General features: G+C 32.5%; 3 protein-coding genes across 5 annotated transcripts; 2 read left to right on the top strand and 1 right to left on the bottom strand.

Annotated features, from left to right (window-relative positions):
* The first annotated feature begins 1,184 nt into the window (after positions 1-1,184).
* On the top strand, positions 1,185-3,705 carry LOC123894709 (probable L-type lectin-domain containing receptor kinase VII.2). Its single transcript, XM_045944766.1, has one exon. The coding sequence runs from the start codon at positions 1,333-1,335 to the stop codon at positions 3,433-3,435; it is 2,103 nt and encodes a 700-aa protein (XP_045800722.1). The 5' UTR covers positions 1,185-1,332; the 3' UTR covers positions 3,436-3,705.
* Positions 3,706-4,051: 346 nt separating this feature from the next.
* LOC123894708 (probable L-type lectin-domain containing receptor kinase VII.2) lies at positions 4,052-6,510 on the top strand. Its single transcript, XM_045944765.1, has one exon. The coding sequence runs from the start codon at positions 4,110-4,112 to the stop codon at positions 6,177-6,179; it is 2,070 nt and encodes a 689-aa protein (XP_045800721.1). The 5' UTR covers positions 4,052-4,109; the 3' UTR covers positions 6,180-6,510.
* Positions 6,511-7,410: 900 nt separating this feature from the next.
* LOC123894707 (probable serine/threonine-protein kinase At1g54610) lies at positions 7,411-12,374 on the bottom strand. 3 transcript variants are annotated; one of them, XM_045944764.1, is made up of 9 exons: positions 12,218-12,374; positions 11,252-11,734; positions 10,404-10,688; positions 9,677-9,994; positions 9,233-9,460; positions 8,892-8,992; positions 8,561-8,675; positions 7,904-8,338; positions 7,411-7,732 (listed from the first exon to the last, which is right to left on the bottom strand). In XM_045944764.1, exons 2-9 carry the CDS (start codon positions 11,675-11,677, stop codon positions 7,598-7,600), a joined length of 2,043 nt encoding a protein of 680 aa, XP_045800720.1. In that variant the 5' UTR covers positions 11,678-11,734; positions 12,218-12,374; the 3' UTR covers positions 7,411-7,597. The 3 variants fall into 3 exon arrangements, with proteins under 3 accessions (XP_045800720.1, XP_045800719.1, XP_045800718.1); XM_045944763.1 differs by lacking the exon at positions 12,218-12,374 and adding an exon at positions 11,860-12,094; XM_045944762.1 differs by having other exon boundaries at positions 11,252-12,352.
* Positions 12,375-18,611: the final 6,237 nt, after the last annotated feature.

The raw sequence follows: 18,611 nt of genomic DNA, 5'->3' as shown, positions 1-18,611 counted from the left end.
TTGTATCACCAAACACTGGATTACGACAGGATATGATACAGTTATCCTATCCTGTCTCTTATCCTGTGCACCAAACGGACCCTTAAACTTAAAATAAAATTCTATAGGCAATGGGCCTAAAACTAAATTCTAAAAGCCACTTTAACTAACCCATTCACTGAATTTCTCTGACATCACCGGCCGGCTATGGTTGGATCTTTGTCGGACGATATAATTGATAATTTGAACCATATACTACTTTGTACTCATTTATTTTTAGAAAGGAGAAAAATTGAGATATAGGGCATATTTGTTTCAGATTTTTCACTAAAAAAAATCAATTTTTTTTAGTTTGTTTTAAATTTTTAAAAAAATCATTATTAGTAAAAAAATTATTTTTTTCCATTAAAATGAAAATCTATTTTCAATAGTTTTTATCAAAGTTCATTTTTTTTTATCGTTCATCATCTCTCACCATCTTAAAAAAATATATTTTAATGATTGTAAACAAACGACAAATAGCTTTAAATTTTTTTCAAAATCTCTATAAAAAAATCATTTTTTTTAAATTTCAAACAAACATGTCCATACTCTTATCTTACTGTTTCTTTTTTTAAAAAAATGACACTCATCCCATTTATAAATATAAATATGTCACGCTAGAATTGTTAAATCCAGAAAAGGAAGAAAAACAGTGCTTTTTCCTATCCAGATAGAGCAATTTCTAAGAATCATACCCATGGAAAAAAAAGCTCCGAATAAAAAAGCTTGACCACTACTTTTCTTTTCTCTGAAGCAACATTACTACTACTTTTCTAGCTCATAACATGGTCATTGGTCACCACTCTCCACAACAAAACAAATGAAAAGATGCATGGATAAAATATACATTTATGCGTCTCATAAGTGTAGCTTAAATGGTAGTTATCAGGGATGTTATTGGAGTGGCCGGGGTTTGAACTCCAGATTCTACATTTCTCCATATTTAAATATGTGAGCGTCTAGCCACTAGGTTACTTGACGAAAACAATATATATATATATATATATATATATATATATATATATATATATATATATATATATATATATTTATAGCAAATCAAACACATTTTCGGTTAAATACTTTTTGTGAATTGAATGAAAAATGTGGCAATATTTATAGTATATATATATTGTGTCATACTACCAAACTTCATCAAGTCAATTCAGCTTTACCTTTTAAGACGCAGACATTCCTCATCATGTTTCTAGTAAATACTACTAAATGAATGAATCTTAATCTCATCAAAATCAACCTAATCTTTTCTTCTCCAAAAACATCTGAACTTCACAATCTTAGTAACCATAATCAATGTCTTTTCTCTTAATCCTCAACATAACACTATTATTATTAGTTTTGTTTTCAGTTACACTTTCATCATCATCATCATCATCTTCAACTGAATTTGTCTATAACAGAAACTTCAACTCAACAAACATAAACATTTATGGAAATGCAACAATTCAAAACTCAATTCTCACTCTTACAAACCAAACATTCTTTTCAATTGGTCGTGCTTTTTACCCTCAAAAACTACCTACAAAACAAAACAAAAATTCTTCAATTTTTCTTCCTTTTGCAACATCTTTCATATTCTCAATTTCTCCATGCAAAAATTTCCCAGTTGCTCATGGTTTTGCTTTCATTTTCTCACCTTCAATGGTAATCAATGGAGCACTATCAGGAAATTATCTTGGACTGTTTAATAGATCAAGTTCAGGTGATGATTCTAACCATGTTTTTGCTGTTGAATTTGATGATTTTAGAAATGAAGAATTTGAAGAAGTTAATGATAATCATGTTGGTGTTGATTTGAATTCAATGATTTCTAAGTATTCTGAACCTGCTGAATTTTGGGGTGGAAAAAATGGTGAAAAATTGGAAAAATTGAAACTTTCTAGTGGGGAAAATTATCAAGTTTGGATTGAATTTAGGGATTTTGAAATTAATGTTACTATGGCTCCGGCGGGGAAAAGAAAACCTAAAAAGCCTTTGATTAGTAAGCCTATTAATTTTTCTAGGGTTTTTTTGGATGAAATGTATGTTGGATTTTCTGGATCAACTGGGAAAATGGTTGATACTTGTAGAATTTTGGCTTGGAGTTTTAGTCATTCAAATTTTTCGATCGGTGATGCTTTGAATACTAAGCATTTACCTAACTATGTGAATCCAAAGAAATTCATGTATAAATCTAAGGTTTTCATTATATGTGTGATTTTCGGTTTAGTTTTAGTCTTCGGTTGTTGCAGTTTGGTTTTATTCATTTTGATGAGAAAAAGAAAGGAAGAAAAAGAGGGAGAATTTGAAGATTGGGAATTGGAATATTGGCCTCATAAGATTAGCTATAAGGAGATTTGTGATGGAACAGGTGGATTTTGTGAAGAGAATGTGATAGGGATTGGAACAAGTGGGAAAGTATATAAAGGAGTTTTGAACGGCGGAGAAGAAGTCGCAGTGAAGAGATTCAATCATGATACTCAACATGGAATGCGAGGCTTTTTAGCAGAGATTTCGAGTTTAGGAAGAATGAAACATCGAAACTTGTTGGGTTTCAAAGGTTGGAGTAAAGGAAAAGGAGGGAAATTGATATTGGTTTATGATTACATGGAGAACGAGAGTTTAGACAAAAGAATCTTCGAGTGTGAAGAGACCAAGTTGCTTAATTGGGAACAAAGAATAAGAGTTTTGGAAAATGTAGCTAGTGGAGTTTTATATCTACATGAAGGTTGGGAATTTGAGGTTTTGCATAGAGATATAAAAGCAAGTAATGTACTTCTTGACAAAGATATGAATGCAAGAATCGGTGATTTTGGACTTGCTAGATTGCAGCATCAAGAACTAGTAACTGACACAACAAGAGTGGTAGGCACTTTAGGGTACATGGCACCGGAATTAGTCAAAGTTGGTAAACCTTCAACTGCAACTGATGTTTATAGTTTTGGAATATTGGTTTTAGAAGTTGTTTGTGGTAGAAGACCAATTGTAATGGATGAGCCACCATTGGTTGAATTGGTATTTTCTCTTATGGAGAAAGGTGAGTTAAGTAATGCAGTCGATGAACGTTTGAAGAGACAAATAGAGTGTAAATATAACATCGTGGTCGCTGAGAGATTGCTTCATTTGGGTTTGTTATGTGCTAGTTTTGACCCTTGTGTTAGGCCTACAATGAGACAGGTTGTGAAAGCTCTGGAGGGTGTAAAATGCACCGAGTGTAATGAAGAATGTGTTCATGTGAGTCTTATTAGAAAAGTAAACTCAGCAGCATCTTGGTCTAAGAGTTCTACCGATTCTGCACGTGTAAATTTTCCTACCCTTGATGACATTTTACCATATAAATATTTTTCTGGAGATTCTTTAAGTGTATCGTGTTTCAGCGTAGAGCCGATATCTGATTCTCTCTCCGAAGGAAGGTGAGAACTGAAGTTGAGCAAGTAAACCAGGTAGCATTTTCCAATGTTTGTATAAGCAAGAGTTCTTGGATTAGAATCCAAAATCTCTATTTGACTAACCATAGTTTTTATGTAACTTTTTCATTACCACTTGTATCATAAATATTTGAAGTCTAAACATTAAGGATATTATTTCCTTATCATTGTTGTAATTGTCATTATTAATGGAAATCTTTTCAGTATTGTTGTAATTATCATTATTAATGGAAATCTTTTCAATATTTTATATCTGATAAATAAACACAAATAACAAGTGATTTTCAGAACTTCTCTAATATCAGTACCTGATTAAACATCTTAATCATTCAATAAAATACTTCAATATCTAATGTAAGGAATGTGATGTAACAAATGGTCCATCCTAGACCACACTAACAATCACACACCTGTACATACAACATTTCACAATATCTAATGTAGCTGTCTAGACTCAGACTGTGTTTGGATTTGTGTTAACATGCAATGACCTGTGTGGGCTGGCATGTAGTACTTTTCAAAGAAATAAATACTTTTACCAACCTTTAATCTTTCCTTCCACTTAATTATACAACATATGAATGATAATCTTATGCTTCAAGGTTCAAGCCTACAACCAATTTTAATTTAGCAAAAGTTTCTCTCATTATCAATCCCTTGCCAATGTCTCAACTTAAGCAACTTCTCATTCTTCTTCACACTGTAACCATATTTATATGTTGTGTGTCCACTACTGAATTTGTCTATAATACAAACTTCAACTCAACAAACATTATGCTATATGGAAATGCAACCATTCAAAACTCCATTCTCACTCTCACTAATGGCACTTATTTCTCTATAGGTCGTGCTTTTTACCCTCAAAAAGTACTAACCAAACCACTCAACTCTTCCACTCTTCTCCCCTTTGCTACTTCATTCATTTTCTCAGTTTCCCCCATCAAAAACATTATCACAGGACATAGTTTTGCCTTCATATTCACACCTTCAAGAGGTCTAAATGGAACAACATCAGCTCAGTATACTGGTCTCTTCAATTACACCAATGAAGGTAATCCTAACAACCATGTTTTTGGAGTTGAATTTGATATCATTAGAAACGAAGAATTCAACGATACAAATGGTAATCATGTTGGTATCGACGTAAATTCTCTTAAATCCTTAACTTCACATGAGGCTGGCTACTGGGGTGGAAAATATGACAATGAGTTTAAGGTGTTGAACATTAAAAGTGGAGAAAATTATCAAGTATGGATTGAATTTATGCACTCTAAGATAAACGTTACTATGGCTCGGGCAGGACAAAAGAGGCCTCATGTTCCTCTCATCAGTATAAATGTTAATCTTTCTGGGGTCCTTATGGATGAAACATACGTTGGATTCTGCGCAGCCACGGGGAAAATAACAGACAGTAGTAAGATTCTTGCTTGGAGCTTTAGTAATACAAATTTTTCCATTGGTGATGCTTTAGTGACAAACAAATTGCCTTCATTTGTGCTTCATGAGGGGTGGTTTTCTGGAGCAAAAGCTATTGCTGTAGGAGTCACCAGTGTTGTCTGCATATTAATCATCGGTTGTGGTTGTGCAGTGGTTTTCATTCTCTCTAGGAGGAACGAGGCAGAGGAAGAAATTGAAGAGTGGGAACTAGAATACTGGCCACATAGAATTAGATTCGAAGAGATTCATGCAGCAACAAGAGGGTTCTCTGAAGAGAATGTGATTTCTGTAGGAGGGAATGGAAAGGTATATAAAGGTATTTTGCAAGGAGTCGAAGTTGCAGTCAAGAGAATCCCTCAAGAAAGAGAAGATGGAATGCGAGAGTTTTTGGCTGAGGTTTCAAGCATAGGAAGAATGAAACACAGAAATTTAGTAGGACTGAGAGGTTGGTGCAAAAAAGAAAAGGGAAACTTGATTCTAGTTTATGACTTCATGAACAATGGAAGTTTAGACAAATGGATCTTTGAGTGTGAAGAAGGAAAGATGCTAACATGGGAAGAGAGGATTCAAGTTTTGAAAAATGTAGCCGCAGGGATTCTTTACCTGCATGAGGGTTGGGAAGTTAAGGTCTTGCATAGGGATATCAAAGCAAACAATGTTCTACTTGACAAGGAAATGAATGCTAGATTGGGGGATTTTGGTTTGGCTCTTATGCATGAGCATCATGGACAAGTTGCCGGCACGACAAAAGTATTGGGAACATTAGGATACATTGCTCCGGAAGTGATTCGAACAGGAAAAGCATCGACTATGTCTGATGTGTTTGGCTTTGGTATATTGTTGTTGGAAGTAATATGCGGACGAAGACCTATTGAAGAACATAAGCCAGGGCTAACTGAATGGGTGAAGTCTTTAATGGTGCTTGGCCAATTACACAATGCTGTTGATGAAAGGTTGAAGGCTAAAGGAGGCTACCCTATTGAGGAAGCTGAAAGATTTCTTCATTTGGGTTTGTTGTGTTCAAATTCAGACCCTAGTGTTAGACCAATAATGAGACAGGTTGTGAAAATGTTGGAGGGAGAAATGGATAGCATTGAATCTGATGAAGGAAATATGCAGAAAAGTTTACTTGGAAGATTAAAATCAACTGCAATGTGGTCTAGAACTGAGAGTGGATACAATGATCACCCTACTTTTGAAGAAATTATGATGTTAATTGATAATTCCAAGACATCTACAAGTGGTTCAACTGCTATTCAAGCATCAGATTCAGATATCATTTGGGAAGGCAGATAATATTATAAAGTTTTATTTAGGATTAAATATATTTTTAGTTCTTATAATTATCTTGAATTTTGTATTTAATATCTGTAGCCACTTTTCAGTCCCTACAAATTACAAAAATAATGTTTTTATCCATCACGGTGTGTAATGAATGGAGAATATTCAAGGTCTAACTTATTTAGAGTTTTGTACACTACCCAAACATGGAAATTTTATAGAATTTTCAATACTTGTGTGCTTGTGATTGTGAAATATCCATAGAAGGATGCATGCCGTGCTTGTCAAGGTATCCAGGGATTGGATTTTTCTGCAGTTGTGTTGGAGCTATTCTGATATCGACATTTTTTTACTTTTAGTGCATGTGCATGCAACACAACTTTTCTTCACAAGTCATTTTACAACCCCTTCACGGATTTGGATCAGAACTGCAGCTTCAATCCTCCAGTTGCTATCCAATGAATTAAATTTGTGTTTCTTCTTGTATAACTTTACAATTTTTTAAGGCCAAAATTATCGGTATAATGTTATAAAACTGCAGACAATCGTCATAGGATGCAATTTTTGAATGAAGGCGCCGTATGACCAAAGACATTGAATTGCTGTCTAATATATCAAAGTATAATTTTTTAAACAGATCAAAGCATAATTTTTCAAACATATTTTAGTATTGTTAGTATTATGTTCCGTTGAAATGGAACCTCGACTTCCTAGCACTCCACTCCATACTGAAGAGCATAAGAACGAGATGACATTGGTCTCTTTTAGTTTAATTAGAGATCTCGAGTTCAAACATTGAGAATACAACATCATTAAAACTCTTCAATGCTTGAGGATTGCGATGCATAACAAACGGTTTCAAAGACGTTTCAATCTTAGACATGGATAAGCTTAAGCCAAACTATATGATTAGAATAAAGGAGCCCTCGTTGTTAGATGTGAGCCCGGCTAAATAGCAAACAATCCTGTAGTGTTGTTCTGACAGAAGAGGTATCGTACTTAAGTGTGAGCACGCCTTAACAGAATAGGATGAAACCTCCAAAATTTAATGTACCATATCGAATACTTTCGTGTTGAAACATGAATTTGGATCACCAACTCTAACAACCCTTTTGAGAAGAGTTGCGGGGATCAAGTTAGAGCAGAAATATTATATTCCCCAAATGTTGAATTCAATGACAAACATGATTAAATACATGAGATAGATTAATTCCTTAAATTCACATGAGGGTATATCAATAAAGAATGGATGGAACTGCAAATTCTTATTATAAAAACCTATTATTTACAAAAGGAGCGTGCATGAATACACACTTCCCCCAATCTCTCTATCATGTCGAGAGATAAACAATATTGTCATAAAAAAATGTATCTAGCTGTATAATTGAAAATGTAATTGACTACTAATCATCCTAAATTTGTTACTTTCACCTTTAGGCCAATTTATTTCTGGTTCGCCTTGAATATTCTTGGATCTTCCGATCCCGCTCTTTGAGCATGTGATCCATATTGGAAACCAGCAACGGACCAGACATGTAGAGATTGTTTCCGCTGGATGCATGCCCGTCCTGAAAAAGAGGTCAGCGTTAATATACAAAATTTGGCATTGATGGTGGCTAGCAAAAGTTTTCACTAACAAATGCCAACAATTAGTAAAGGAAAAAGATAAAGGAAACGAAATAAACAATCATAATTGAAGAGAAACTAAACAGAACTGATGTTTGAGTGTGGAGTCTTACCTTTCCATTTTCTGTTTGGCTGAGATCATCTATGTGAGAATGGTGTTTTCTATCATGCCGCCTTCTTGACTCTGATCCGTTACTCAACCCTAAAGATTTTTGTACTTGAGTTGCATCTTGTGGACTCAAAGAAGCTGGATTTACTTTTTGATTTCCAGACAATGAAGTTCTAGATGGCTTTGATAGATTGACTTTATTTGAAACAGGAAGAAACCTCTCACCAGCTTCTTTTCCATATTTGTGTCGGCCCGAATCTGGAACCAGTAACCCTGAATGTGAAGGTCTCTGGTCAAGAGGCCCAGAGAAATAATTAACCTTCTTTTTAGCACCTTCTGACTGTTTGTGTCGAAAACCCATAAATCCAGATACAGGAGGTACTCTGTGAGGGTTGAACTGTTCATTCTTGCTCGTCATGTTTGGAAAGCGTTGCCCTTGCTACACGAAATGAAATGATGATATAATGAGATGAAATGTGACAGAATGCGATAGTAGATAAAGAAAATGGCAAAAATGGATAAGCAAAGGTTTAAAATCCAGAGACTGCCAAAATTATTGAACTGATATACACATTGAACTGAAAGACAGTTCGAAGTACAAATGTCCTGCGTATCCGAGAGGGGAATATCATATAAGTTGATTCTAACTTGCTTGGATTACCTGCACTGAAATGCGGGAGTCGGCATTGGCTTTGGATAAGACAAATGACTGAGTTTCTTTCTCTTGTCTAACTCGTGGCCCAACTTTTTGCTCCTTACCCTCGAGAGCTCCTTGCCTGATACAATAAAGAAAATTCTGTACGTGTTAACAATATGAATAATTTTGTGTGTTATGTGTAATGTATGTTAATGAGGGGCCGATGAAGTTGCTTTTGTTCATGTCAAAGATTACAACATTCAAATTATTTATTTTCCTAATGACTTGATAAATCTTAAATTGTCTTCCCTCAACCTATTTTAACGGAAAAAAAATATCATCCTGCAGAACATACCTTCCTCTTGATTCTCCCCGCAATTTAGTGTCAATCTCTTTGCTGGGAGAATATTTTGGCAAAGTTGATGGATCGCAAGCAAGGGGTTCCAATGAAAAGAACTGTCAATAAAGGGGGAATATCAAAATGGAGAATCAATCAAGTGCAAACATGTTGCTTTAATATATTGAATATTGAACAACGGTATTGCATGAGAAATATCGTCATTGTTTTCTACTTAATAAGGTAAGTGAAGGAAGGAAGAAGCAAAAAGTGCTTCATGATCATAGGTGCAAACATTAAATATCTGAGACAGTGGTAATCAAATCTCATTGAAAGAGTCAAAGTATACAATCATATACCTCGCTCTTCAGAGCTGTAGCTGCTGTTCCTCGGAGTGTAGGATCTAAAGAGAGTAGGGTCTCTATAAGCCTCACAGCAGAAGATGGAAATTCTTTAAATGTATCAGCAATGCATTTCCTATAATGGTGTGGAGGCCTGAATACTGTAGAATGTGGCAGCCGCAGTTTTTGCCAATAGTCCACAGATGGTGATCCACAAAGTTTAAAAATCCTATGCAATTGCTCAACCTACAAGAAAGAGGAAAAAAAATACTTCAGGTGCCTATCTCGATTAATTCACAATTTTAAGTGAAGAATTTACACATACAGTCTAAACATGAGCATATCGATTTGGGAATTAGAGTCATGCGCAAGGCAGTGAAGACCACATAATAAAGTCGAGTGATAGGCAACAAAGACATTATGGTGACTAAACGACGAAAAGTAGATTTTGATGCACCGTACCTCGGTTTTTCCTGGCAATATAGGCCTGCCAGAGTATAGTTCACCGAGTATGCAACCAGTGCTCCACATATCCACCGCAACTCCGTAATTTGATGATCCAAGTAAAAGTTCTGGTGGTCTATACCACAGTGTTACTACCCGGCTGGTCAACGGAACGCTTTGGTCGGGATCAAAAAAATTTGCCAAACCAAAATCTGCAATCTTTAAAATGCCATTATTGTCGATGAGAAGATTTGAGCCCTTTATATCACGGTGGAGGATACCACGACTATGGCAATGATCCAATCCACTAAGAAGCTGATTCATGTAGCATTTAATCTGACATACAAAAAACATCATTTAGAATTTATGAATCTAAGCATAGCGGAGAGCAAGCAAAGTTGCTTCCCAACATTAAGAACACTTAGGAAAAAAGTTCGTTAATGGTTTTATTACATCTATAACGCACTTGAAGTTGAAGCATGGACAATGTACAAGTCCAATTTCATCATGTGATGAAATTCAATTTTTCTTTCAGAAGTATCACAGTGGTAAGGAACGAATTCCTAACCATTTAGTCTAAGAAGCTTTGATGTCATGTCATGTCATGTTAATGACTAACTATTACCAAAGCTTAACTTGTTGGGTGAAGTTTAATTCAAGATTTTACTACATCTTTGACGAGAAAAATCACAACTCACTCCATGTAAAACAAGAGACTGAGAGAATAAAAAGATATGATCACTACCTGTGGTTCTGAAAACTTAATGTCAGGTGCTGTTGCAAGTCCTGTAAGATCATGTTCCATATATTCAAAAACAAGGTACAAGCTGCGAGACGACTGCGATGTTATCAAGCCCTCCAACTTTATTACATTTGGATGGTCAAGCCTACGCAGAAAAACTATTTCTCTTGCCATGAACTTGACACTCTCATGATCAAGATTATCAAAGCGTACCCGCTTCAAGGCAACGACCTTTTGGTTTATCAAATCACGTGCCTTATAAACAGTGCTGTAAGTTCCTTCACCAATCTGCATGGTAAAATGGTATCACATTGCTCGTTAAGCATATAAGGGATAAGATTTTTGCTTCATCAAATTAAGAAGTTATAGGGGCGGTGACAAATTGAACATTCTAGCTACTCTCTCTCTGACAACAACAGCATGAAAATTAACCCGGTCTCGAATGAATGAATTGTACACAGAAGAATGTCACTGAGTTCCTATATTCTATAAGTTAACTTATTTTATTTATTTCCTTCCTCTATTGGAAAGGGAGCGCAGAAAGGTCCGTAAAAGTAATATCAGGCCCCACCTATGCTATAAATGTGAAACAGCCAGCCTTATGATTCCTACTCAAACATTCTCATTATAATAAAATTTATCATCTTCTAAAATTTAATAAAAATTAGGCTATCAATGGTTTTCCGTTTCCCTCCATTCCACTCCACACAGGAAAACAAAGGATGATTTTCTTAAACAATACAATGAAATTAGAGACTTGTGACAAGTGCATTCACTCGATAATAGTAATAAACAATTAGTTAATCACAATACAACCATAGACTAAGCAAACAAGGTGGTAATTTACTTACTTTATCATATTTCTCAAAAGTATGTGCACTTCGCGGTATCCATCCATTGATAGCTTCACCAGCAACAGAAGAAAGCCAAGTTGGCCATCCAGCTGCAACTTGCTCTCCTTCTAACGCTTTTGGAACCCTTCCAATACGCGAACAATCAACAACAACAGACACTTCGGGTTTCTCCATTTTCTTCTTCTCATTCTGATCATCATACAACCACACCGAACCATTATTAGCTTCCTTGTCAATCAATGAAACTTTCATGCCAATACCGTCCAATAACTTATCATTCTCCAAATCTCCGTCAACCCTTTTCTTCGAATCTGATCCTGAAACCTTCTTCTCAAAGTTCCTTTTTTTAGATGATCCCGAATCATTTGTCAAACCTTCTCTACTATCATCCACAGCTGAACTCTTGGAATTTATGCAACCCATTTTCTCCACCAAGCAAATATTCAACCATGCAATAATGCTATTCTCTTTCAACAATACCTTCATACAAATTCATGCAACCCATTATTCATACATCATTTTTCACCTAAAAAATGATTTTTTTTCTTGAAAAAACAAAAAATAAAAATCAACTCTTTGTGTCTATCTGAAAATTTGAAACTGACCCAATTCAAAAGTCAACAAATTTAATCAAATAAGCAATTGAAAACCCTTAAGCAACAACACTAAACCAATAATCAACAACTTCTAAAAAGGTAGAATTTTTCCAACAAGGGATTGATGAATGATCAAAATCATAACACAATTGGAGTATAAATCATAGAATTAATAATAAAAAAATAATGTGAATTGAAGATTAAAGTGTGAAATGAGATTGAGAGTAAGGAAGAAGAAGAAAAAAAGTGGCTACTATGATATTGGTTATTGGATATGGTTTGAAAAAATCAACGCGTAATTGAGAAATTAAGAAATAATTTTATTTTTTTTTTTAAAAAAAAAAAAAAAGGAAAATGTGGTGCTTACTAAGAAACACGACGGCTTTGTCTTTGCCGACTAAGGATGCTCAGTCAAAAGTAAGACGTCTCCCTGTTTATCGGCGACAGGGAGTTCACCATGCCGGTCGCAACTGGCAACAGCAGTAATATAGCATTGATTTTGTTTTGTTTTTTAATGTTTTTTTCTTCACAATTAATAATTAACAAAAGGTTTTTGTAAGATAAAAACAAAATGTATTAATGTGTATTTTAATGGAAAATATGTTTTTTAGAATTATTTTAATAGAAAATATGTTTTTTAGGATGGATGATCAATTTATTTCTTAAGCAACAATTTTTTAACTTAATTCTATAAATATTTCTAATTTAACTGTTTAGAAAAGAAAAAAAATTAGTTTATTTTTTATTTTTGTCAAATAGTTTTTTTTTAAGAAGCTAAATTAGCTCACTCAAATTAGCACGAGAGAGAATCGAATCGGAAACCTTAATGAGGAGCATACTCCAAAGTTTTTTTTGTCAAATAGTTAATGCGGAAATTTTACTTTTTTTTTTGTTTACAAAGGAGCGGTTGATTGAACAAAACCTCAGTCGAATGAACAAGACCTCAGACATCTTATCTAAACCTCTCACCGCTAGATGCGTAAATAATTTTTTAACTTATTTTTTAATCTACGGGGTATATAAAAAGAATATTAAGTAGTCTCTAATATATTCAATGTGGACTAAATATATTTTAAAACATTTATAGTGAAGTATTTTAAAATTAAAAAATTAACACAAATATTATGAAAACAAAATGAAATAAATCAAATTCTTTTTTTTTTTTGACAGAGAAATAAATCAAATTTTGTTAGCGCAAGGTAAGAACAACCGAAAGCCTCAATTTAACTTGTTAAGCTAAACAAAATTTATATAAAATTTGACATTTTTTTAATTGAATTAAATTTCACATATTATATATTTATAACTAAATTTTTTTCGACCTATGAGCATAGTTCGGTTAGTAAAGATATCACATTAAATAAACAGAAATTGAGATACGAACCGAGAATTTTCCACTTACTTTTCTTAAGGGTTGAATTTATAACAACTATACTACTTAATGAAAAAAAAATTCTAAGCAAAATTTAGTCCTAAAGCTCTAGCTTTGGTTGTCCCTTAGTATATGAAATCCATGAAAACAATTGTTTTGTCATGTTATATGTACGGAATTTTAATTATCTTTTAGGATCTGGTTGGTTCAATCGAAGTGAGGGAGGAGAGGGATTTTAATGAAAGCTTAATTGCAGTTTTGGCCCCTCAAGTTTCAATTGCACAATTGTCAAACTTAGGAGGTTAAAGTCGCACAATTGAAACTTGGGGGGCCAAAATCGCATAATTGTGAAACCTGGGGGCCAATACTGCAATTAAGCAAGAGATCTTTCAATAATGACTTAATTAGTAAAATGGTCATTTAAAGACATTTTTTGTTTCACATTGGTTCCTTAAAGAAAAAATGTCCGAATAGATCCCTTAAATACATATCTGTTAATCAGTTTGATACTTTCCGTCCATTTTTTCCAAAAACCGTTAAGTAGTGTACACGTGACACTGTGACTGCTTACTTGGCATACATTATGTGGTAAATCGTGATTGCTTACATGGCATATATGTGGTAAACCATTTAAGGGTTTCTAGAAAAAATGGACGGAAAAGATCAAACTGGTTAACGGATATGTCTTTAAGTAACCTATTCAGACCTTTTTTTCTTTAAGGGACCAATGTGAAACCAAAAATATCTTTAAGAGACCATTTTACTAATTAAGCCTTTAATAATTTATATGTTTGATTCAAAGTAGGGGAGGGAAGGGGAAGCAAGGGATTTTAAATACAAAAAAAAAATAAAAAATTATGAAAAAAAATTGTTTAATCAACGTAACAACAAGATTGTATAGAGATCTTTATAAATAAAATTTGTATGAAAATGCAGTATATAGATACGGGCATGGCAATGAAACAGTTCAACGTAACAAAAAATCCTGTTGAAAAAAAAAATATATCAAAAACTTTGAGAAAAAAAAATAGCAAGTTAGCAACATAAAAAAAATTCAGATAAGGATTATTTTGGTATTTTAAAATAAATATGAGGATAATTGTGTCAATATACTTAAAATTGTAATAATATAACTTCTCTCCCCTCCCCTCCAAATCCCTTCAATTTAGGGGAAGCAAAAATTGAGGTTTGGAGAGATTTTGCTCCCCTCCCTTTCTAAAAATTGAACCAAACACATTTGGTTAATAATATTCTCTCACCTTCCCTCCTCTCCATTTACTCTGAACCAAACAGATCATTAGTAGTGATTACTCAATCTAATTTTCTCAATACACAAGATATTGAACTTGAAATTAATTACTTAAGAGGTTCAAGTCTTTGACCACTTGAAGCATCAACTTAGGTTACGTTTGGCCTGACTTGTTTTCAACTTATAAGTTACTTTTAGCTTAAAGTTAAAAAACACAACTTAAAAGATAAAGTTAAAGATGTTTGGATTTTTTTAAAAAAATTAACATTAAAATTACTTTTAAAACAATTGTTTGACTGTGATGAAATATTTATAGAAAAATTATTACTTTTAAAACTGAGAATATTATTTGTCAAAAAAAAAAAAACTGAGAATATTATTAAGAAGTATGTCAACGGATAAATAATTTTTTTATACAAAATAAAATCTATTGTATTATTCATTTTATATAAGAACTCTAATGAAGTTGTATTTTCTTAATATTTAAGAACCGTAAAAAAATTAGTTCGGAATTTAAAGAAGACGAAGTGAAGTACTATAGATAATAGTTGGGTGTATATAAAGTACATGTTTGGATTCTAGTTTCAAACTTTAGCAAGCGGATTATAAATTCTAATTTCATATAATTTATCATTTTATTTCTTTTGTGAATTTTATACTACCATTTAAATATTGTTATTTTATTTGTCAATAAAAATATTCTAGTATATGAAATTGTGAATAAGGTTTTTTTTAAATAAGGTTTTTTTAATATAATAATAATAATAATCGTCAAAAAGTATATATAATCATTTATTTCTATAAAAAAGAAAAAGTAATACTGTAATGAAATAAAAAAATGAAATGAATTCAAAAAATTAAATGAAAAAGATGATTATATGTTGGACAAAAAAAAAATGATGTGGTTACCTTAAATAATAAATAGGCTATACTGGCATTTCCAAAAAAAACAAATTAAAATATTGAATGGTTCCAAGTGGGTATCGAAGGGGGACCAGAGAAAAAGGAGGCGCCAGTCTTCTAAAGTTGATATTTTTGACTTTTTTTTGGATTCCTTATATTATTATATATTGTTTTTCTTCATAAAAAATAAGTCCTTAATTTTTTGTAGAGCTTTTTTAAATTTGTGTTTGGCCAGACTTCTCCTCAAAATAAAAAATAAGTCATAAAAAAATTCGGCCAAACGGTACCTTAATCTATAAAATATACAAAAATATGTCATTTAATTTGTAGGCTTAATTTTATATTTGGTCCCCATATTTTACAAGTTTTATGATTTTGGTCGCCACATTTTAAAATCAAATATTTTTTACCCCTATTTTGATTTTTTTTTCACTTTTCCCCCAACCCCATTTTGCCTGATGTGTCATATTTTTTAATTAGATGACACATAAAGTGCTGATGTGATAATATACATGTGCTAAAAGACTACGACATGTCAGCCAGTTCATTTTTTTTAATTGTTTTATAATTATTTAATTGTTTTCAAATTATATTTGTTGAAAAATAAATAAAATGGAGAATAAATGTTTAATTTTAAAAGGGAGGCAACAAAATTGTCGAACGCGTAAAATACGAAAACTAAAAGTGCAATTAATCTGTAACATTTTTTTTATATATGGAAGAGGGTCTAAGCCCAAACAAAAAAATATTACAACAAAATTAATCTGGGGGAAGGGAACCCCTACAATCATCAATAAGTGAAATTTGAGGGAAAAAAAACCACTTCCTAACATAAAATTTTCATTTTTATAACATTCACTAGAATCCGCTACTTAAGTAGAAAACTAGTAAAAATGAGATTTTTGAGAGAAAAAAATACCTCCTCCCATGAAATTTTCAAAATTTTCAAACGTAGAATTCCCAACTTAAGTAACAGACAATAGTATTTTGATAATTTTGTAGGACACGCGAAAAATAAATTATAATGGCAAAAGTAAATCTCACAACAAAATTAATCACTCTTTATTTTTTAAACAATTGAAAAATTAATGTGTTCGATGAAGAGAAAAACTTATATAGGCACAAGCACAAATCAATTGTTGTTAGACACACTCACATGAGAAAAAAAAATTAAAGAACAAATTAATTAATTGATGTGACTATTTAATTTTTCTTTTATTTTTTTTTCATTGATATATGTGTGCCTATAATTTAGATCTATATCTTGTAACTATGTCTATTCAATGAATTGGGTTGTGCAATGCAAAAGGAAGGTCCAAAAGGAAGATCCGAAAGAGAAGACAAAGATAGACAACAATAGTGCATTAACAAGGTAAATACTTTCCATTTGATAATCAGTATACCGAACATATTTTCTCCATCAAAATCAGCTCTTGTCTAAAAAAATAAATACTAGTCCTAATTACTACGTGCTTAGCCTAAGAGAGCTTTCACTGCAAGCTATAATCATCTTGTAGTCATAAAATGGTGTAAGTGTCTATGAGAAAAGTTTGAATTGAATGATTTTTTTTTTCTTCTCTTAATTAGTCGTTGCAATGTATGATTTCTTACTCTATTTGTCTTTTTGACTAAAAGAGACATTAGACCAAATCCACTTAGCTGGCTAATAACACTGATTTTGGTCATGAGTAATATGATATGATACAAAAGTGGTACCTAATTAGTAATTCTTATTCAATTATTATTTAAAATCATCCATAAATAATAATGAAGTATGGATTAAGAACATGCACCAAACAAATGAGAGAGATTGAGAACGATCCCTTGCTTGGCTTCCCGTATAATATTGTCCCCACTAATCTATCTTTCCATAACTTGGGTTATCCTCTTTTTCTTCTTGGCCCTATTTTAGAGCAAATTAAATTTGTTTAATTCATTTTTCTTATGTTTTAAGGTGTTTGTTACATGGATTGTTTCAAGTTTGTGACTTTCAAAATCTTTCATTCAACTTTGTTTCAAGTTTTCATAATTTTGTTATCACTGAAAAGTTTTGATAAATTATTTTTAGATACTTTTTATTTGCGGGAATATAATTTACACATATATTTTTTTTCACTTTTTATTCCTATGCACGGGATGAGAATCTTTTTCATCTCTTTTAATCTAAATAAGTGATTTTGCATAGATTAAGTTTTTTCTTACGTGCTTCTTTTGTTGTGATTTTGTTATCATAATGCAGTGTTATTTGATTTTACTCCCTAAAATAACACCTAATCTATTTGATTTTGTCATTATAGTCCTACTTTTTTCTCATCGGTCCACTAGACCATCTAATATGGTTCGGAGGTTAGTTCTGGCACCAAGTGGTTCCAGCCCCCTCCTGATCGTAGTTGTGGGGATTGAACTGTGGTACTCTCTATCGAGTCCAGCGTCAATCACCACTGAACTAACTAACGATTTATAGTTTCTCACTTCTTTTTTTGACTAAGAAAAACGTGTTGCATATCATTAATCGATAAATGTTCAATACAAGGAGGAACATTCTCAAACACTTGGTGACTAGCACAATAAACACTTGCTCTCGTTAAAGAGTGAATAATCATATTCTTCACTTGTCGCCCAAGAGACATTACTTCAAAGTTAGAAAACAATGATAAAAAGTTTCTAGCTACAAAAGAACTAAACTCAGACACCCCTAATCTATTAGAATTAATACAGTTAACTTTGAGAATCACTTTAAAAAATAACAAAATAAAACCTCAAACTTCTTACATATTCACTTTAAAAAAGGTGAAACTTCTGGTAAAATTAAACCCCAAATTTGCAGCCATGTGTTTTTCTTTTTTGGGTCGGTAGATGAAGTGGCTAAAATTTCACACAAACAATTTTGAACTAGATAAAAATGTCTAACCTAGTAACATGAACATTTAGATGAATAATAGAGAATCTCATATTCAAAATTCACACCCTTCCAAAAATTCTAGCTCAACTAACAAAAAAAATAGTATTAAATTTGTTAGGTCTTATGTTATGACCATAATTTCAACCTCGACTCTCGCACTTATGTGTGTGAATTTGTAATTTGTAATAACTTTATCATTTCATCTATCTATTAAAAAAAAATCATACCCCTACATATCAACGTCTAATATAATACAGTACTTTAATAGGTCATACTTCAATTTATTTATTTTTAATTAATCCTCTAGTTTTCAAAAAAATAGAGTTTCGATAATA

The sequence above is a fragment of the Trifolium pratense genome, linkage group LG7 (assembly GCF_020283565.1).
Source record: "Trifolium pratense cultivar HEN17-A07 linkage group LG7, ARS_RC_1.1, whole genome shotgun sequence".
Classification (NCBI taxonomy): Eukaryota; Viridiplantae; Streptophyta; class Magnoliopsida; order Fabales; family Fabaceae; genus Trifolium; species Trifolium pratense.
Note: the sequence above shows the minus strand (reverse complement) of the source record. Positions and strands in the feature narration are given on the sequence as shown.